At 34.5% G+C, this 22,043-nt stretch overlaps 2 protein-coding genes across 3 annotated transcripts; one reads left to right on the forward strand and one right to left on the reverse strand.

Moving 5' to 3' along the window:
* The first annotated feature begins 5,248 nt into the window (after positions 1-5,248).
* On the forward strand, positions 5,249-8,305 carry LOC145600223 (large ribosomal subunit protein uL3-like). 2 transcript variants are annotated; one of them, XM_081656128.1, is made up of 6 exons: positions 5,249-5,311; positions 5,910-6,010; positions 6,543-6,653; positions 6,748-7,052; positions 7,294-7,703; positions 7,849-8,305. In XM_081656128.1, the coding sequence occupies exons 2-6, from the start codon at positions 5,926-5,928 to the stop codon at positions 8,105-8,107; spliced, it is 1,170 nt and encodes a 389-aa protein (XP_081512254.1). In that variant the 5' UTR covers positions 5,249-5,311; positions 5,910-5,925; the 3' UTR covers positions 8,108-8,305. The 2 variants fall into 2 exon arrangements, with proteins under 2 accessions (XP_081512254.1, XP_081512256.1); XM_081656130.1 differs by having other exon boundaries at positions 5,302-5,343.
* A 9,136-nt stretch (positions 8,306-17,441) lies between these two features.
* Positions 17,442-21,804, reverse strand: LOC145601551 (uncharacterized). Its single transcript, XM_081657588.1, has 9 exons — positions 21,654-21,804; positions 21,342-21,489; positions 20,457-20,537; positions 20,095-20,183; positions 19,916-19,990; positions 19,078-19,139; positions 18,597-18,656; positions 18,238-18,423; positions 17,442-17,824 (listed from the first exon to the last, which is right to left on the reverse strand). Exons 2-9 carry the CDS (start codon positions 21,462-21,464, stop codon positions 17,748-17,750), a joined length of 753 nt encoding a protein of 250 aa, XP_081513714.1. The 5' UTR covers positions 21,465-21,489; positions 21,654-21,804; the 3' UTR covers positions 17,442-17,747.
* Positions 21,805-22,043: the final 239 nt, after the last annotated feature.

Here is a 22,043-nt window from a genome sequence, read left to right on the forward strand (position 1 = left end):
ACTCGAAACAGTTTTAGCAAGCATGAGATACGGATTAGCAACATAACATCCACACTCTTATAAGAATCGATCCAAAAAAAATGAACAAGTAGCAACAAAGCCAAACCGTTATAAATAAAATCATACTTGTCTTTTTATTATTACTAGATGAAGCCCGTGCAACGCATGATTTGTTTGATTTTTAAAAAAAAATATATATGTGTTTTTAATTTATGTGCTAAAATTTGTTATATATTTAGATAAAATTCTTAATATCAAAAGATAATTTTTAAAACTCCTATTGACGGGAAGAAGAATAAAATCATACTCGTTTTTAAGTATGCTTAATCTATAATTTGTCATTGTCATATTTACAATATAATGCAGAAATTCTACATACTAATCCAAAACACAAGTCTCAAACTTAGCTTCAATTACTAAAAGATACCAAAATCCACGCTAATTACATTGTTATAATTATACTTAGTAGCATATAATCAATTACACAGTTGATTAACAATTAACAGGCTTAGTAAGATTATACAACTCAACAATAGAACGATACCTCCTAAATTTCTTTCTTCGATAATCAACATCTTCCAATTCTCCTGCCACGTCAGAACCTAACGACGACAACCTCAACGATATTATCTTCTTCTTATTATCCTTCTTTCTGTTCTTCCTCTTGTTGTTGTTGTTGTCGTCGTCGTTAAACTCAACCCGAAGATGTTTAGCACCATCAACGTTGTGAAGGGTGGTGTAGAGGTGGTGGTTGTTATTACAACTACCGGAACTACTCGTTGTCGTCATTGTTGTTTCGCCTTCGCTTAGCTGCACTAGCTGCCGTGCCACCTCCATGTCTAAGTCCGTAACAATAACTAATTGTTCCATGTTCATATTTTTCTTATAATAAAGTTTGATCAAATATATTTTTGTTTGATGTATAAATATATGATAAGGCGGTGTTAAGGGTTAAGGTAGATGAGAGAGAAAGAGGAAGAAGCGTAGAAAATACAAGGAAGAAAACAAGGAAGGGTGTATCGCATGTTTTGGAAATTTATATTTATAGTAGTATTTTAATTATTTATTATTAAAAAATAAAAATTAGGATAAAGTAAAGAATTAAAGAGGAGGTGGAAGTAAGGATTTAACACGTAAATTAACGTCTATTTCTTGGCCTAATTAATTAAATTGAGAACACGTCATGTATAATATACCGACTTAAAACTCTTTGTAGTCCGTTTGTTTTTATTTACTTTATCTGTGAAACTTTCAAGCCAAGGCAACTCTCTTTTAGCTTTTTCAAGTATCATGATGTCATTATTTTTAATTATTTTATCTAGACTTTCAAAGAAAATTTCAAGATTATAGAAATACCAAGTATATATTGTGTATATTAATTTAAGGAGTACACCTTTAATTACTTATTTTTTTGTTTATAATCCAGTCAAATTAAACGATATGAGAAAAAAAAATGCATTATAAATTTATAATCTCATGTTCAAAAGTTGGTATATTGTTTAATGATCATATGTTGTAGTTCTGATTAAAAATTGATGGTTGTTTTTTTGAAGGCCATGAACATAAATACCTCACACAAGCTAATTTAAGGATCTATATTATTGCTATGTTCATCGATGACTTAAATTATGACAAATTAATATGAAATGTATCTTTTTTACTAAGTTCAAATAATGTAATGATTGTTGTCCTTATTGAATGATATCGTGTTAGTGTTTTAATTTCCTGTTAATGTTTTAATTTTGTCTATAATGCATTTGTATAAGAAAATTGTTACATCCGATTATTAGTGAACATAGTAAACATCACCTAAAAGTATGTAAGGAGCAACCACATTCAATTCATTAAAATTTCGTATTAGCTAGCTTTAAAAGGAACAAGTATATATCGCCATTAAAAAAAAACTTGAATACAGTGTTTAGGAATCTAATCTAATCTAATATATATATATAAATAAAGTAGGCATTTTTGAAGAGCATTCGGAGCGCCACATAAGCAAATGTATCTTTTTGACCAATTAAAAATTAGATTTCTATTTTATTTTTGAATTAAAAAATTCACTTGCCACCTAAACAAAAGTGACGAATGAGATTTAAGAATTTTGCCACGTAGGTAAAAACAACGAATAATGATTTTTTAGGATTTAATTTATTTAATAAACTAACTATTATCTTTTAAAAAAAATCATCTTTAGATATAGGATTTATATCTACCATTATAAGATAAATTTTGATGGTGTTTGTGATAGTAAATAAAAATTATTCTTTAATTATAATTAAATCAAAATTTGTGATATTTATCACTATAAATTGACGCATCATACTCCATCAACAAAATTAAATATATTATATTAACAAAATTTATCATATTCAATGCTAATAATTTATCAGTACTTTAAATTTAGAAAAAACATAAAATTTTATGGGAATCCCAAGTACCAACAATATTTATATGCAAAGAAGCGTATTTCAGAAGTTAAAACAACATAAAATTCTTCGTTTAGAACTCAATAACGGACACAATCAGTGATTCATTATATTTTATTTTAGTATTATAAGATTTAATATTGCCACTTAACTAACATAAACCGATAAGGTCACATTATAAATTACTATCATTAAAATATTATATGGTTTAAGTAAGAAAATTATCTTTTCTTGAGATACATCAACAGATAAAGCCACATTTTTACATAAAAATAATAAAAAATTATCCTATTTGATAGACAATAGTAATTAAATTATACTCCGTATTGTTTAACTAAGAAAGATAACTTTTCTTGAGATTTATATATGAAAAAAACACCTGTAAAAAAAATGTATGAAAAAACCGTGCATCGCACGGGCTTTCATCTAGTTTAATCTATAGGGGGTAGAATTAGGCCGACATTTTTTTAGAATTACTTATATTAAAAATCAAATTCAACCAAAGTTTGATTGTAATAACCTTTATTAGAAAAGAGCTCATACAAACTTTGTATAACCTTAGATATCCCATCTAGCCACTAGATATGAGTTACCGTGTACGTTGCCAATCATCTTAGTTTCAAATGAAATAAAAACATCAAATAAATTCGATAAGTTGTTAATAAAATCATCCTAAGGGCCTGTTCAGTTCAGTTCATCAGTTTAGTTTTTAAATTTTCTTCTCTCATAAAATATGCAATTTAGTTCAGTTCAGCTCAGTTCAGTAAATCAGAACAGACCCTAAATCAACCACCGCAGAGAGTAGCCTTGTATACAATTGCTGATCACCCTAGTCACGGAAGCGTGTCCCTCTAGCCAATCCTTCAAGCAACCTTGACATCGACCATACCTTGCTGCAGCAAACCCACACTACTTCCACCCTTCGAACTGTAAATTCAGTATTCAAATTAAAGGGAGAATATATTGTTGTTACAATAGAATGTACTCGTATAATTCATGTTCCATTTTTCAAAAATTAGAAAAATAGGTTATTTCAGTGGTAAGTTGTAAAATTATCAAGAACCTAAAGAAGACTCAAAGATTGACTTAACTTACTCTAGCTCCACCGTCAACATTATGTATTCCCAGATTTGAACTTTGATATTCAAACTTCTCCTAAGTGGGCCAAATTAAAGTTAATCTTGACTTGGTTGACATCATTAGTTGCTGAATTCTCAAACAACTTTAGTAGTTTGTTTAGTTTTGCTAATAGAAATAAATTATTATCCTAATTTGTTATCAAGTCTTTCTAAAATTGTGGCGTTTAATTTAGGGTATACGTCGTAATTTGATTAGTCAATGAGGCATAAGGTCTTAGGCTAGTATTCTAGTGTAACTAGCTAGTAGAGTATCTTCAACATCTCCCTATATATGGAATCTTCGTTGCTAACACATTGGTCAAAAGTGAGCTTAATTCAACATTATGACATTTATATGTTTGTTCCTTAACGTATAGATGGGTATTTTGCTAATTATGTCGATGATTGACTTGAAATAAGAAAAAAAACATAATTATGTTCAAATGGTGTAGATAGCAACTAGATTGGTAAGGTTTTAGAGCTTGAGGCGGCATTAAGACAATTTGACAAGAGAGCAAAACCTCTTCCCAATCAAGATAATTAATAGAGGATTATCAATTACTAACAAATACAAGAGTCGGTTGGAACACCAAAAAAAAGAAAAAAATAGTACATGATCTATTTTAAGCATAACTAATGTTGATTATGTCTAGAACTAGCTATAGGTAGGATATTAGACGATGATGTTAGAGGCATGACCAACTAGTGATTTATATGGTTACAAATAGTATTGTATGACACATATGGGTTGCCTTCCCTACCATCCCTCGAGTTTCGACACCATGTCCCGAAATCTCAGTTTGAAGGGGTTTGATTATGCATTCAATCATGTATTATATACCCTTCGATTTCAGCCTTGGAGAACATTGTTAGTTCTTCTAAGATAGATTTATGCATTCAAATGCTTCCCGAGGTTATGTTGGCCTAGGCCCCGAGAGGCACACTTGGTGCCCAGAACCATGTCATTATAAGATTCAAATTTAGATTTTATTTTTTTTTTTATTATATTTTTTACTATTTTATTTATTTCCCCTCGAACATGTGATAGGAAGTGAAGAGGCACTTTCATGAACCCCATAATAGTTTAAGTGGCCACTCAAGTGGTTGGTCCACTTTGTTTTTTAAGTACTATAATTTATCCAGTTTTGAACATGACTCCTGTTAATTAACCAAGACCACCATGGGCCTTTACTAGATCGTTTATTGAGGGTTGAGTAAAGATCAAAATAACCAAATAAGCAAACAAGTATACAATTGGCTAGATCGTCAACCAGTAAAGGTTATTTTGAACTGAATTTTTTAGGTATAATCCAATTTAGCTTGTCAAACCAAATTGCTATTCATCTAACCAATTGACATTAAATCCATATATAACTCAACACAAATCAAATTGCAATCAATAAGAACAAGTGAACAATTCTTCACCGGAACACGACCCAAACCTGAGCCAAACGATCAAGATTTATTTTTTTAAAAGAGATTCGATTCGAAACTACTTGGCATTATATCTTCCAATTTCCAAAATCCAAACACCCATTTGGGCCCAATAGTTGTAACGAAGTATCTCTCAAAAAAATTGAATGAAACCACAACTCAAAAGAAAAAACAAGCATTAAAGTCCAGCCCATAAAAACGGAACCCTAAATGAGATTTTGAGGCTTTCTCTCTATTTATCACCCAAAAAATAATCACAGTATAAATTGCTCGCAACTAGGGTTTTAGCTGACCTCTCACTTATTTTGGTTTATCGCAGTCGCTGGGACTCAGGTTCTCTCTCTCATCTTCTCTCTGAAATCTCTGTAATTTGCTTCTCTTCTTCGCTTTAATTCCTTCGATTTATGCTTTAATGAATGATTATTTGTTGCGTGTTTCATTTCATCATCTGTTTCATTTTTGTTTTGTTGAATTGAGTGTAAATTTGATTGAGTTATCTATGATTTTCTGCTTGTTTATGGTTTCATTTCTTCGAATTTGGATCTGTTTTTATGCTTAGATTAGTGAGTTGTTTGATGATATGAAATCATTGAAATGTATGCTGAATTAATAATTCACTGAATTTGTAAGTGCAAATACTGTGAGATTAGTATGAGATGAATATTGTTAATGTAAAAATAAATGTTGTCTTTTTAAAATCTTATTATGTGAGAATTTCTGATTAGGGTTCAATTGAAATGAACGCGCCGCTTAATAAACCCTAATGAAACTTATTTTGTGTTAGTTTTTGATGATTATCTTCTGTTTAATGTGCATTTTGTATATAATAATCAAAGATTAGGGCTTTAAAAACTTTAAAACACTATTGATAATTACCCAGATGGTGATTAGTGATGTTCATCTGATTGGTTTGTGATACATGTAAACGCAGGTAAGAAAAAAGGAAGATGTCTCACAGGAAGTTTGAGCACCCCAGACATGGTTCCCTTGGGTTCCTTCCCAGGAAGAGGGCAGCTCGACACAGAGGAAAGGGTAAGAATTATTCCCGTTTACTCTGATTTGTGAATTAGTTATAATTATTGTTTAAGGTCAGAATTGAATTGAATTGTATATCGAGGAATTATGCATTGTGTTATAGGATTTCATTTCATGTTAATATCGCTAGTTAGTCTTATATTTGTCTTGTATTTATGTATTTAATGCATTGTAGTGGAGTTGATTTATGAGTGATCACGATTTTAGGTTGAAAATTTTATTGATTGTATATAGAGGAATTATGCGTTGGGTTATATCACTAGTTGTCTTATATTTGTCATATATCCTGTTCTGTGTTTTGATTAAGATATGCAGTGTGTGTTCAATTATATAAGTAAATTTAAACTCTTGATGTTCAACCTCGGTTTATGTGTTTGCCTGATTTTTGGCCTTAATCTGTGATTCATTTTTCTGTGTCATTTTAATCAGCTTTGTAGTCGTGTGATTTGTATGAGTTTTTGATTTTGGCCTTAATACTGAATACTATGGAAGCTGACACTTTGTTGAACCCTTTTGATTTTATTTACAGTGAAGGCTTTTCCCAAGGATGACCCCAGTAAGCCACCACACCTAACTGCCTTCCTTGGCAACAAGGCTGGAATGACCCACATTGTGAGGGAGGTTGAGAAGCCAGGGTCAAGTATGTTATTTGTCCATAATTATTTTAAATAAGGGCAATCTTGTTTCTTGATGTCTGTTTATAACGTTATATCTCTGTTAATTTTGTATTACAGAGCTTCACAAGAAGGAGACCTGTGAGGCCGTCACAATTATTGAAACCCCTCCCTTGGTGGTCGTCGGTGTTGTTGGTTACGTCAAGACTCCTCGTGGTCTCCGTACATTGAACACTGTTTGGGCCCAGCATTTGAGTGAGGAACTCAGGAGAAGGTTTTACAAAAACTATGCCAAGTCCAAGAAGAAGGCTTTCACCAAGTACTCTAGGAAATACGAGAGTGATGAGGGCAAGAAAGACATCCAGTCTCAGCTAGAGAAATTGAAGAAGTACGCTAGTGTTATCAGAGTTTTGGCGCACAATCAGGTAAAAAACATGCTCTGCATTTAGCAAATTTATTTTTTGCTGTGAACTCTTCTTTAAAGCATGAAGGCAGTTATGTTTATTTAGAAATGATACTTGTGCTCTCTTTTTTGAAGAGTTAAGGCAGTTATATTAATTCATATTGTGGCCTGTCCTTTGCAAATTTGGTTATTTGTAACCTTATACCCATTGGTACATTGTGTGGTTGCTAGTAATTTAACTTTTGTTGATTTTGATCTTTCAGGTTAGGAAGATGAAGGGTTTGAAACAGAAGAAAGCCCATTTGATGGAAATTCAGGTTAATGGAGGTACCATTGCCCAAAAGGTTGACTATGCCTATGGCTTCTTTGAGAAGCAGATTCCAATTGACGCTGTGTTCCAAAAGGACGAAATGATTGACATCATTGGTGTCACTAAGGGTAAGGGTTATGAAGGCGTTGTCACCCGTTGGGGTGTTACTCGTCTTCCCCGTAAAACTCACAGGGGTCTGCGTAAGGTTGCTTGTATTGGTGCCTGGCATCCTGCTAGGGTCTCATACACTGTTGCCAGGGCTGGTCAGAACGGTTACCATCACCGTACTGAAATGAACAAGAAAATCTACAAGCTCGGTAAGAATGGCCAGGAGACTCACAATGCAATGACTGAGTATGACAGGTTAGTTTGTTATAATCTCATTTCAAGAATTCTTAGATTATTATACACTTCATTGATGAATTCATTTCTCCACTATGTTGCCTGAATGGGCTATTTTGTTTCATGTCCATTCTGATGGTATCCTATTTTTTATGTCATGAATCAGGACTGAGAAGGATATCACCCCAATGGGTGGTTTCCCTCATTACGGTATTGTGAAGGATGATTATATTTTGATCAAGGGATGCTGTGTTGGTCCTAAGAAGAGAGTGGTGACCTTGAGGCAATCTCTCCAAAAGCAGACATCTCGTGTTGCCCTTGAGGAGGTCAAGCTTAAATTTATTGATACATCCTCCAAGTTTGGTCATGGTCGTTTCCAGACCACCAGTGAGAAGCAAAAGTTTTATGGTCGTCTTAAGGCTTAAGAAGTTTTACAGTCAGTTTTTGCGGGCATGTAGTTCTCCTTGTCAAGACTTCTCTCACCCCCCTCCCTAAGTTAGTATTTTTGCAGAAAATTGATGAGTGAACTGTTGTCAGCTACATATTTCATTTTATGGTTTTTTTCCTTGCTGTGGACATCTGAAATTTTGTTGTTAATTAATGGTTACTTAATAGTTGGTTCATTCTAGAGTTTGTTGTGTCGTAAGAGTACAAATTATATCAATTGCGGATTGAAGTTTGGTTTGGCATTAAGTCAAACAGTAAAGCTATAAGTCTGATAGGTTTTCTGAGTAAAGGTGGACGAAATGCTTTTAGCTCAGCTCATTCAATTTTGGTCAATTAAATTTTTACCTGGCTTAATTTTTTGGGAGAACTTGTGTATTAAAGGCATCTTACAACTCTTAAGTTGTGCTAGCAAAAAGTCTTGTCGTGTTCGTGTTTGGTTTCATGTCAACTTAGTGTTATCCAGAAAATTTATCAAAAACTATGTAAGAATTGTAGGATAATCGAATAATTTGACCACTTTATCTAAACGGGTCGCGTACAGGTTGGTTTCGTGTTATGTAGTGCCGACTTTGTGTTTTCTCTAGAGCTGTCAAAAACTGACACGACTTGAGAACCCGACTTTAACCGGCAATGATTTGAACCCAAAATGTACCGGATAATGGGGTGAAAGTAGTGACCTATAACCCGACTTGATGTTAACCGACAACCGCTTTAATCTAATACTTTTTGACCTAAACCCGAACCTGCACCCAACCTGAGAGTAATCGTCAACAAATTTAATCTGACCCAACAACAATCTGAACCCGAACTAGTAACCGCCCCAATTAGAACCTGTACTTGAGTCATGGAAGGTTTAATAAAATTTATACGCCTTTTGTTCAACTTATATACTGGTACAAATCTGTAAACTCACAATTCGATTCAGGTTGTATACCTTTTGTTCCCTATTACTCATATATAGGTTTAACGAAATCTTGATAATGCGTATCAATTATGGAAGGCGTAATTATATAGGTTCAACTTGAATTCATCAATATTTACTGGAATTAAACTTGAACCAAAACCCAACTCAGTACTAACTCGAACCCGAATGTACCATCTTAAAAAGCGTGAATTAAAAGGCGTGTATTACAACCTTTAATTTTGTCAATTTTCGCCATCGGGCCTCAAATCCTAAAAATTTCCTTAAAAATCATAGATTATATCCTTCAATTTTGTAATTTTTTTGACCTTTTTTCGCCCGAAAATAAAAAATTGCCGAGATGTTTACCATGATCCCTAATACCCACCAGAACTCCAATTGGGTCAGTGGAACCATCCAATATGCCCTTAAATGATCATTTTACCCGTTCGCAATTTGCACCAACTTTGTAAACTTAAGTCTACCACGGACGTTTATGACAACATATAATGATCATATATGGTTGCAAACAACATTATATGACCTAGAGATATATCCCTTAGGGTCTCATAACTTTTCGCCACCGGGCCCCGAAACCTCAAAATTTCCTCAAAAAGCGTAAGTTATAGCCTTCAATTTTGTAATTTTTTGACTTTTTTCGCCCGAAAATAAAAATTGCCGAGATGTTTACCATGGTCCCTAATACCCTCCGGGAGTCCAATTGGGTCGATGGAAACATCAAATATGCCCTTAAACGGTCATTTTACCCGTTCGCAACTTGCACCGATTTTGTAAACTCGAGCCTACCAGGGACGTTTATGACAACATATAATGATCATATATGGTTTCAAACAGCGTTATATGACCCCAAGATTTATCCCTTAGGATATCAAAGCTTTTCGCCACTGGCCCGATATCTCAAAATTTCCTCAAAAAGCATGGATTAGCCTTCAATTTTGTAATTTTGTGACCTTTTTTTTCGCCCGAAAATAAAAATTGCCAAGAGTTTACCATGGTCCCTAATACCCTGCGGCAGTCCAATTGGGTCGTTAGAACCACCCAATATGCCCTTAAACGGTCATTTTACCCGTTCACAACTTGTAGTATTTCGAAAACTCAAGCCTACCACGGACAGTTATGACAACATGTAATCATCATATATGATTTCAAACAACATTATATAACCCCAAGATGTAACTCTTAGGGTCTCAAGTCTTTTCGTCACCGGGCCTCGGAACCTCAAAATTTCTTGAAAAGCGTGGATTATAGCCTTTAATTTTTTTTTTAATTTTTTGGCCTATTTTGGCCCGAATATAAAATTGCCGAGATGTTTACCATGGTCCCTAATACCCTCCGACAGTCCAATTGGGACTGTGGAACCATCCTATACGCCCTTAAATGTTCATTTAACCCGTTCACAACTTGCGGTAATTTCATAAACTCAAGCCTACCACAGACGTTTATGACAACATATAATTATCATATATGGTTTCAAACAGCATTATATGTCACCGAGATATATCCTATAGAGTCTAAACACTTTTCGCCACCGGGTCCTGAAACCTCAAAATTTCCTCAAAAAACGTGGATTATAGCCTTCAATTTCGTAATTTTTTACCTTTATTTTCGCCCGAAAATAAAAATTGCCAAGATGTTTACCATGGTCCCCAATACCCTCAAGGAGTCCAACAAAGTCGGTGGAACAATCCAATATGCCCTTAAACGTTCATTTTACCCGTTCACAATTTGCAGTGATTTCGTAAACTCAAGGCTACCACGCATGTTTATTACAACATATAATGATTATATAAGGTTTCAAATGACATTATATGACATAGAGATATATTCGTTAGGGTCACAAGGTTGTTCTCAATCGCCCCTAAAACCTCAAAATTTCTTCAAAAAAGCATGGATTATAGCATTCAATTTTGTAATTTTTTGACTTTTTTTCGCCCGAAAATAAAAATTGCCGAGATGTTTACCTTGATCCCTAATACCCTGCGGGAGTCCAATTGGGTCGGTGGAACCACCCAATACACCCTTAAACGGTCATTTTACCCGTTCACAACCTTTAGTCATTTCGTAAACTTTAGCCTACCACGAACGTTTGTGACAACATATAATGATCATATATGGTTTCAAACAGTATTATATGACACCGAGATGTAACTCTTAGGGTCTCAAGGCTTTTTGTCCCCGGGCCCTGAAGCCTCAAAATTTCCTCAAAAAGCGTGGATTATAGCCTTCAATTTTGAAACTTTTTGACTTTTTTTCGCCCGAAAATGAAAATTGCCGAGATGTTTACTATGGTTTGTAATAACCTCCGGTAATCTAATTGGGTTGATGGAACCAACCAATACGCCCTTAAATGTTCATTTTACTCGTTCACAACTTGTAGTGATTTCGTATACTCAAGCTTACCACGGACGTTTAAGACAACATATAATGATCATATATGCTTTCAAACATCAATATATGGCACCGAGATATATCCTATAGGGTCTCAACACTTTTCGCCACCGAGTTCCGAAACCTAAAAATTTCCTCAAAAGCGGGAATTATAGCCTTCAATTTTGTTATTTTTTGACCTTTTTTCGCCCGGAAATAAAAATTGCCGAGATAATTACCATGGTCCCTAATACACTCCGCGAGTCCAATTCGGTCGGTGGAACCATCCAATATGCCCTTAAACTTTCACTTTACCTGTTCACAATTTGCTGTTATTTCGTAAACTCAAGCCTACCATGAACGTTTATGACAACATATAATGATTATATATGGTTTCAAAGGGCATTATATGACACCGAGATATATTCGTTAGGGTCTCAAGGCTGTTCGCAATCGGGTCACGAAACCTCAAAATTTCCTCCAAAAGCCTGAATTATAGCCTTCAATTTTGTGATTTTTTCACCTTTTTTCGCTCGAAAATGAAAATTGCCGAAATGTTTACCATGGTCCCTAATACCCTCCGGGAGTCCAATTGGGCAATTGGGTCGGTGGAACCAACCAATATGCCCTTAAACGACCATTTTACCCGTTCACAAATTGCATTGATTTCGTAAACTCAAGCCTACTACGGACGTTTATGACATATATAATGATGATTTATGGTTTTAAACGGCATCATATGACCCTGAGATGTAACTCTTAGGGTCTCAAGTCTTTTCGTCACCAGGTCTCAGAACCTCAAAATTTTCTCAAAAAGCGTGGATTATAGCCTTTAATTTTGTAATTTTTTGACCTTTTTTTTGCCGGGAAATAAAAATTGCCGAGATGTTTACCATGGTCTTTAATACCCTTCGGAGTCCAATTAGGTCGGTTGAACCATCCAATATGCCCTTAAACGTTCATTTTTACCCATTCACAACTTGTAGTGATTTGGTAAACTCAAGCCTACCACGACCGTTTATGATATAATAATCATATGTGGTTTCAAACGGCATTATATGACCTCGAGATGTATCCTTTAGGGTCTCAAGAGTTTTCGCCACCGGGCACAGAAACTTCAAAATTTTTCTCAAAAATAGTGGATTATAGCCTTTAATTTTGTAATTTTTTGACCATTTTTCGCCCGAAAATAAAAATTGCCGAGATGTTTACCATGGTCCCTAATACCCCCCGGGAGTCCAATTTGGTCGGTGGAACCATCCAATACGCCCTTAATTGTTCATTATACCCATTCACAAGTTATAGTGATTTCGTAAACTCAAGCCTAAAACGGACGTTTATGACAAACTATAATGATCATATGTAGTTTGAAGCAACATTATATGACCCCGATGTAACTCTTAGGGTCTCAAGGCTTTTCGTCCTCGGGCCCTGAGACCTTTAAATTTCCTCAAAAAGCGTGGATTATAGCCTTCAATTTTGTAATTTTTTGACTTTTTTCGCTCGGAAATGAAAATCGCCGAAATGTTTACCATGGTCCCTAATACCCTCCGGTAGGGGTGCTTATGATGCGAGTCGAGTTCAAGTTTGGTGTAGCTCGACTTGACTCGTTAACAAATCGAGTCGAGCTTTGACCGAGTCGAGTTTTGACCGAGCTTTGACCGAGTCGAGCTTTGACCAAATTTGACCTAGTCGAGCTTTGACCGAGTCAATCTCGAGTAGTTTGAAATTTGATTTGTGTTAGTAAAACTCTCGATTTAGTGTAACATCTTTTCATTCTCTTTAATTTTGTCATTTGAGAAGTATATATATGATGATAAGAGTACAAAATTAATTTTTATTTATTAATTTATAATCTAAAATAATAGTTTTTTAATCAAAATATCTTTATTTTTGTGTATATAATATTATATGAAAGAATTCGAGCTACTTACGAGCTTTCGAGTCGGGTAATGAGCAACTCGACTTAACTCGTTAACATTTCGAGTCAATCTCGAGTTCGAGTCGAGCTAACTCGAGTCGAGTTTTGACCGAGTTGAACTCGAGTAACTCGCGAGTTGTCTCGTCTCATAAGCACCCCTACCCTCCGGAAGTCCTATTGGGTCGGTGGAACCATCCAATATGCCCTTAAACGATCATTTTACCCGTTCACAACTTGTAGTGATTTCGTAAACTGAGCCTACCTCAAACGTTTATGACAACATATAATGATCATATATGGTTTCAAATAGCATTATATGACACCAAGATATATCCTATAGGGTCTCATCATTTTTCGCCACCGGGCCCGAAACCTTAAAATTTCCTTAAAAAGCATGTATTATAACCTTTAATTTTGTAACTTTTTGACCTTTTTTTTCGCCCAGGAATAAAAATTGCCGAGATGTTTACCATGGTACTTAATACCCTCCAGGAGTCCAATTAGGTCGGTAGAACCATCAAATACGCCCTTAAATGTACAATTTTACCCATTCACAACTTGTAGTGATTTCGTAAACTCAAGCCCGCCACAGACGTTTATGACAATATATAGTAATCATATATAGTTTCAAACAGCATTATATGACACCGAGATATATCCTATAGGGTCTCAACACTTTTCGCCACCAGGTACCAAAACCTCAAAATTTCCTCAAAAAGCATGGATTTATAGCCTTCAATTTTGTAATTTTTTGACCTTTTTTCGCCCGAAAATAAAAATTAACGAGATGTTTACCATGGCCCCTAATGCCCTCTAGGAGTCCAGCATAATCGGTGGAACCATCCAATATGCCCTTAAACGTTCATTTTACCCGTTCACAATTTGCAGTTATTTCGTAAACTCAAGCCTACCACGGACATTTATGACAACATATAATGATTATATATGGTTTCAAAGGGCATTATATGACACCGAGATATATTCGTTAGGGTCTCAACGCTGTTCGCAATCGGGCCACGAAACCTGAAAATTTCCTCCAAAAGCATGAATTATAGCCTTCAATTTTTCAATTTTTTAACCTTTTTTTCGCCCGAAAATAAAAATTTCCGAGATGTTACCATGGTCCCTAATACCCACCGGGAGTCCAATTGGGTTGGTGGAACCACCCAATATGCCCTTAAACGCTCATTTTACCCGTTCACAACTTGTAGTGATTTCATAAACTCAAGCCTACCACGGACGTTTATGACAATATATAATGATCATATATGGTTTCAAACGGTATCATATGACCCTGAGATTTAACTCTTAGGGTCTCAAATCTTCTCGTCACCAGGCCCAGAACTTCAAAATTTTCTTAAAAAGCGTGTATTATAGCCTTTAATTTTGTAATTTTTTGACCTTTTTTCGCCGGAAAATAAAAATTGCCGAGATGTTTATCATGGTCCCTAATACCCTGCAGGAGTCCAATTGGGTCGGTTGAACCATCCAATTTGCCCTTAAACGGTCATTTTTACTAGTTGACAACTTGTAGTGATTTCGTAAACTCAAGCCTACCACGGCCGTTTATGACAACATATAATGATCATATGTGGTTTTCAAACGGCATTATATGACCCTGAGATGTATCCCTTAAGGTCTCAAGAGTTTTCGCCACCGGGCACAGAAACCTCAAAATTTTCCTCAAAAAACGTGGATTATAGCCTTTAATTTTGTAATTTTTTGACCTTTTTTTTGCCCGGAAATAAAATTTACCGAGATGTTTACAATGGTCCTTAATACCCTCCGGAAGTCCAATTGGGTCAGTGGAACCACCCAATATGTCCTTAAACGGTCATTGGTTTTCTTGCCGATTTGTCCCTTTTTTCCTTACCCATTCAAAACTTGTAGTGATTTCGTAAACTCAAACCTACCACGAACATTTATAACAAACTATAATGATCATATATGGTTTCAAATGACATTATATGACCCCGAGATGGAACTCTTAGAGTCTCAAGGCTTTTCGTCCCCGGACCCCGAAACCTCAAAATTTCCTCAAAAAACGTGGATTATAGCCTTCAATTTTGTAATTTTTTGACTTTTTTTCGCCCGAAAAAGAAAATTTATTGAGATGTTTACCGTGGTCCATAATACCCTCCGGGAGTCCAATAGGGTTGGTGGAACCATCGAACATGCCCTTAAATGGTTATTTTATCCGTTCACAACTTGCAGTGATTTCGTAAATTCAAGCCTACTACGGACGTTTATGACAACATATAATGATCATATATGCTTTCAATCGGCATTATATGACAACGAGATATATCCTACAGGGTCTCATCAGTTTTCGCCACCGGACCCGAAACCTAAAAATTTCCTTAAAAAGCGTAGATTATAGCCTTTAATTTGGTTATTTTTTGACCTTTTTACTCGGCTTATATAGTGGTATAATTGTGTAATATACCTTTTGTTCAATATTACTCGTATATAGGTTTAATAAAATCTTGATGATGCTTGATCAAATTATAGAAGGCGTACTTATAAAGTTCAACTTGGCCACATCGATATTTATCAGAATTGAACTTGAACCAAAACCCGACTCAACACTAACCCGAACCCGAATATACCATCTTGTTAACCCATCTAAACCCGACTCAACATAACCCCAACCTGAAATTGAACCCGACTTGATTTTAACTCGAATTGAACCCGACCTATATCCGAAAAGGTGAACGACTCGATATAACTTGAACTGAAATTGACCCGACATGAACCTGATTTGAAGCTAAATTGACTCGACATAACCTAATCCTGATTTAACCCGATACCTAATTTGACCCGACTCAAATCCAACTTGAATACCCGAATTGACAGCTCTAGTTTTCTCTCAGTAACTTCGTTTTCATGTCGTGCCGGTTTCGGTCGTGTTGTTGTGTCGTGTCAAAGATTGCCAGCTCTACTATGAACTCCCTGGTCTTAATTGTCGTGTCAAAGATTTACCGAGCCATGAGTCTGACCATGGTGGAGAAGTAAACAATTTTCTGTTTCTTGATCTTTGTCTTATACTACCTCGGTAAATTTTTATTGCAACAAAGGGGGAAAAACTGGTTTGTTTTAACGGCAAAATTGGCCTCAACAACACGAACTTTTAACAAGGTGCATATGGTAGCATGAACTTTGACTGGTAGCTGTAACAACACCAACTTCTTTATTGGGTGCACAAAATATCATAAACGAAACCTAGGATCGAAAACTTTATCGAATATTAATATTCTATTAACTGTTTGCAAATTTTGATATCATATTTAGTTCTGGAGGTCCAAATAGAGCCAATACTTTGACCGAGACATTTTTATAACACGCAAATCGATTTTTTTTTTAATTTTTTATGAAAGGTTGATCTCAAATTTGATTAAATTGACCTCCAAAACCTCGTTTAATAATTTTTCCCAATAAAAAAAATTGAGGCACGCAATACTAAAAGATTTTTTATAATAATAAAATATTAGATACCATGTCTTTGTCAAAATTTTTGGTATCAAGCTTCATTTATGATATTTTGAGCACCTAATAAAAAAGTTTGTGTTGTTATAGCTACCAATCAAAGTTCATGCTGCTACTTGTATCTTGTTAAAAGTTCATGCTGTTGAGGCCAATTTTGCCTGTTTTAATTTGTCAAATGGAGTATGTTGAGGCAATTTGTCAAAAGAAGGTAGCACTGTGCGAAATTAAAAAAAAAACAATTACTAAATGGGAGTGACCATCATGGGTTGCTTAGAGCAGGGATACTTTGTTGCAATGCTATACAAAATTCTGGCATCAATGAATTTTGCTAGCCTTTTGCAAATTATCGAGACTTGTCATGTTAGCTTTCATTTTGCAATCTACTAGTATCAGCCAAACAACTTGTACTATCAATATTAACATTTTTTTTTTCAGGCTAGAACTCCTCCCGGTTCTAGGCATTGAGATCGTAATTATAAAACAACACTGTGGTCTGTGCAATCATTTTGATACAACTTTGTTCAGCTAAAAATGTAGTCTCTGCATGGTCTAAACTATAAAGCTTGTCGTTACCAAAACGATGCCCCTTTGAGTGCATTAATATATGAAACATATATTAAGAATAAAAGAATGTACTGCTCTATTATTATAACTATATGGGAAAGAAAAATAAAATGTTACAACCTTTCTTTGGGTGTTTGAAGATGAAGATGGGGAGAAAAAAAAAACTCTGTCAGCAAGAAGTAATAAACCTAATTCTGTAACCTACAAAAACACAGCTGCATGCCGGTGGCAGCAGCACTATCCACATCTTTAAAACAGATGAAAATGCCCATGATTAGCAACCAACACAACACAAGAGAGCAGGCATCCAATATCATGTTTTTCCAACTGCAAACCAAATGTTGTACCTCAGCAAAGGTCAAGCAGCTGCCATTTGAGGTGGCCCTTCGGCCCTGGAACCACGTCCACGAGCCCATCCTCTACCACGCCCACGACCTACAAAAACAGAGTCAGCAGAAAATCCAATCAAGAGTACTGAGGAAGAAAGAATTCACCCAACAATGACAGTCAAATTAAGTCTGTACAGATAGCCCAAGGAGAAAAAACACTTATAAAAGGAAACTAGGAAAGACTTATCACGGAATACCCAGAGAAAGCAACACCCTCAGAAAGGGCAAGGGGTTTGGGATGAGGTGAGGGAGGGTAGAAATCTCTATCTTGCACATATTTTGAACTTTAAATTCAGTTTCAAACCATATTAAAGCGGAAAAAAAGGGGGGAAATCACTGTAGTTGGCCGTTACAATAGGGAACAATGATAAACCACAACATAAAGAGTTTAAGTTCAAGGTTGAAGAATGACAATATTAGTTGGATGCTATATGGCTATACTAAAAAAAAATAGCTTACCACGTCCACGAGTAACTGGCACTTCCCCTTCACCATTGTCAAAATACCCACCAGATCCTTGGGCATAATAACCTCTTCCTCGCCCCCTAAAATTCTGACTTCTGCCACGACCTCGACCTCTGTCACCGTATCCACGGCCACCATAGTAACCACCTCCATCATAATCCCCCGGTCCATTGTACATTCCTGTAGAGAAAATAACTTTTCAGTTTAGTAAATTCATAAACCCAAGAAATGGTGAAGACTTAATCAAGAAACCTCATATTAGACTTCAGGAAGAGAATCCAATAGATAATGATAACTCATAATAAAGGCATAAATAAAGCAAAACAAGCAAAAATGATAGATATTTAAAGTACCTCTCCCCCTGCCTCTATTTCGGCCACCACGTCCCCTACCCCTTACATCAGGTGAACCCTCTGTTGCAGGAGCAAAACTACATCAGATTAATTAAGATGATTCCAAGATTTCCAACAAAACATTCAATTATGTCTCAATTTAATCCATAAAGGTGCAAACACTTAAAATTTCCAGTAATCATAGGTCAAATTTATGATTATGAATTGCGATCAATGAAACTAGACTACTCAATGTGAAAAGGAATTACTTTTAGCAATGATGAGAACAAATATCTAAAACATAAAGCGGACCACCCAATCTGCTGTCATTTATACATGAACAGGGCCAACATCTTTATGAAGTCAAACTTGACATTTCATTGAAGTCTATTGCAAAGTGACCTTAACTCAAGTTTATTACAAAGGAACCTAACAAAAAAAAAAAAAAACTCACGTAATCTAGTAGAAAGCATCTTTTTATAAGTACTAGTTAAAGTCTCACCTTCTTCATTATCAAAATTATTTGATGGCCTCACCTGATCTTCAGGGATAGGTGGTTGATACCTAAAACATAAAGAGACAGAAGAATATATATAATGAGCAAAATGCAATTGAAAGATTTCATTTGATTACCTCATGAGTTAAGGTTGTTTTATATACCATCAGCAGAAAAGAACTACAAAGAATTAAAATTCAACTTCTCAGCTACTAATATATCACAATTCACAAAGATGAATGGCCAGTAACAAGACTTCAGTTATAAATCACTATTTCAATAAGTTAAGTAAGAATTTCTAAGACAACAAAGATGAAAACAAAGCCTGACCACCCTCAAGTTGGAATTCTGGCTTCTTCATATACAATATGATAGGGTTATACAAGGACATCTAGGATCCAAATTCACCACCCACTTTGGGCATGACATAACATTTTATTAACTCACAACCTAGTGATAGTAGTCTATTATTTTTAGTCTCCTACATATAGGAGACTATTAATTTAAGAATCCTACATAAGGAGATTGTAATTAGGAAAATAATATACTCCTGTCAATGATAAAGGGAACATTTGCCATATAGAAAAAACTCTTTGTTTGAAAACAAGGAATGGGCTATTAGTTGTGGAATTCTATTTCATAAATCATTTTTTGGTCACAAAATCACAAGGAATGCTTATATTGTATAGCATCTTATTTAAAATTGCATGTGAAATTTACCTAATACTTTGTATTTTTTGCACCATCAATTGAGGTTTTAGGGTATGATAAACTATTCAGAATTTCAGAGTTCAGACTATTATAGTACAGAGTGTGATTCAATCTAATAGTGTAATAGTCTTACCCAGTAGATGATATGTTCAGCTCTTTCTTAGACAATGTGATTGTGATCATGGAGACATGACGTGTAGTTTCAATGCTGTAACAAAGAAGAAAAGCAGAAAATTACTTGGGATGATAAGCAATAAATATAAACACATCAGAACACTAGTTCAAAAACCCAAATATGAGGTTAGTTCATACGGTTGAAGGCCTTCTTCTAATGGCTCCCAATTGTCAGTAATATCAGTTGATCCAATGGATGTATTCTGGTGGAGACCCACAATCCTTCTCTGGTACCAAATTGAAACCATAGAAAATTCTTACCAAACAAGCACTCATACAGTATAAAACAGGTAGATTGGTAGTAGCAAGTATTAAGGGTGGTAACAATTATTTAATTTTGCACAAAAAGTTAAGTAATTGGCGAGACAGTGACAATAAGTACAACTTCATTAGTTTGTATTATATTGCATTGTACAGTACACACATCGATATCACTTTGTATCATTTTTCACAAAATTCCCAAATAATTACCAATAACAAAAATTTAACAGCCAACATACCTTAATTAGTTCAGCAATCATCACAGTCTTGTTGATTGCTCTACCCATTGCCTTGAGTGCAACTTCATCTGAACCTTTCTCCTAATCAACAGGAACAAGCCCCAGTGAATCACAAATTCAAAAAACAAATAATCCAAACATAAACATATGATCAATAAAGAAACGATGATGAAAAATGGTTAAGATAGTAAACAAACATTTTGTTGAGAAGAATTTCGTACCCCTAAACTTAGAGATCATATGGATCAATAATATTTGTCGATTTTAATTATTAACATATAGCTAAGAGCCTAAGATTAGTGGAAATATAAACTAGGAGTTAAAAAAATATGAATCAATTTTAATTATCTGCTAATTGGCCACACCAATCAAATTATTATAAAGTTGATCTTTTTTCAGATGATCTTATAAGATTAATGTACTTAGAAACCTATGTCCATTCGAACAATCTACCTAGGTTCATGATTTTGAACTTCAACTACAAGAATAACCGAAACCTTGTCGAAAATCATTGAAAGAAAAATCATTAAATTAACCAAAACATATTTACATTTCATGTTACTTTTTTAAAAAAGTCAAAACTTTAATCTTACTTCCATTCACATTTTAGCAAATACTCAATAAGCTCCAATATCAATACATTACACACAATTCAAAAGTATGATCAACAACATAACCATCTACAATGCATCCAATTAAGCCATCAAAAACTAAAATTGAAATAATACCCACAAAAATTAGGCAATCCAAATTTCAAAAATTAAAAAAAAAAAAAAAAAAAAAAAAAAAAAAAAAAAAAAAAAATTACATACAAAATTAATCAAACCAAAATTTAGAAAAACAAAGTGCACATTGTAAAACTGATAGAAAAATGGCGAAAAAAACCTGGAGAAGAGTGGTGGCATAGGTAATGTAATTACGCATACGACCTTGAGTAGTAATCCTAATTTCATTCTCATTAATCGGACTTTCTGCTTTAGGTTTTTCTACTCTTGTATACCTATCCATCACCACCTTCTTCTTCAATTTTTCTCTGAAAAAAACAACAAAAATTACACCACAAAATCACAAATTAAAATCTCAACAATAACATTAGTAATCATAATAATATTAAACAACATCAATTCCAGAAAAAAGATAGAGTCAAAGAAGAAAAAATCTAGGGTTCAAAAGAGGAAAAAAGAGTTAGAGGAGTACCACTAATAATTGTAAAAATTAATCTAAATTTGCAGAATTAAGGAAGATTATTAGAGGTTTGATTAATTCGGCAAATAATGGAAAATTTGAAGGTCGAAAAATGCGGAGAAGAAAGTACGTGTGAGAGTGTTATAGTTGTTGCTACTTGAAAATAAGAGATTACGAATTAGTCTTATCGCCAGAATTACCGGATTTTTTTTAAAAAAAAAAAAAATTGTTGTTGTTTATTTTAGGGGTTTTATTTATTTATTACTAGGTTAGGTCCCGTGCCATACACGATAATTTTAATTATTATTTTTAAATTAACAATGATTTTTTTCTAAAATGTTATATGGTGTAATGAATTTATTATAAAATACCCTATAATTAATTATTATAAAAGAGTCTATT

Source organism: Chenopodium album, chromosome 21, assembly GCF_948465745.1.
Source record: "Chenopodium album chromosome 21, dcCheAlbu1.1, whole genome shotgun sequence".
Classification (NCBI taxonomy): domain Eukaryota; kingdom Viridiplantae; phylum Streptophyta; class Magnoliopsida; order Caryophyllales; family Amaranthaceae; genus Chenopodium; species Chenopodium album.

What these genes read in the sequence shown, in the direction of transcription:
- LOC145600223 (XM_081656128.1), top strand. Translation starts at nt 5,926, where the DNA reads ATGTCTCACAGGAAGTTTGAGCACCCCAGACATGGTTCCCTTGGGTTC. An exon ending in AGCTCGACACAGAGGAAAGG is followed by an intron (nt 6,011 to 6,542) that starts GTAAGAATTATT and finishes TTTTATTTACAG; the next exon opens with TGAAGGCTTTTCCCAAGGAT. An exon ending in GGTTGAGAAGCCAGGGTCAA is followed by an intron (nt 6,654 to 6,747) that starts GTATGTTATTTG and finishes TTTGTATTACAG; the next exon opens with AGCTTCACAAGAAGGAGACC.
- LOC145601551 (XM_081657588.1), bottom strand. Translation starts at nt 21,464, where the DNA reads ATGGATAGGTATACAAGAGTAGAAAAACCTAAAGCAGAAAGTCCGATT. An exon ending in TAATTTTGATAATGAAGAAG is followed by an intron (nt 18,657 to 19,077) that starts GTGAGACTTTAA and finishes CTCCTGCAACAG; the next exon opens with AGGGTTCACCTGATGTAAGG. An exon ending in AAATAGAGGCAGGGGGAGAG is followed by an intron (nt 18,424 to 18,596) that starts GTACTTTAAATA and finishes TTTTCTCTACAG; the next exon opens with GAATGTACAATGGACCGGGG.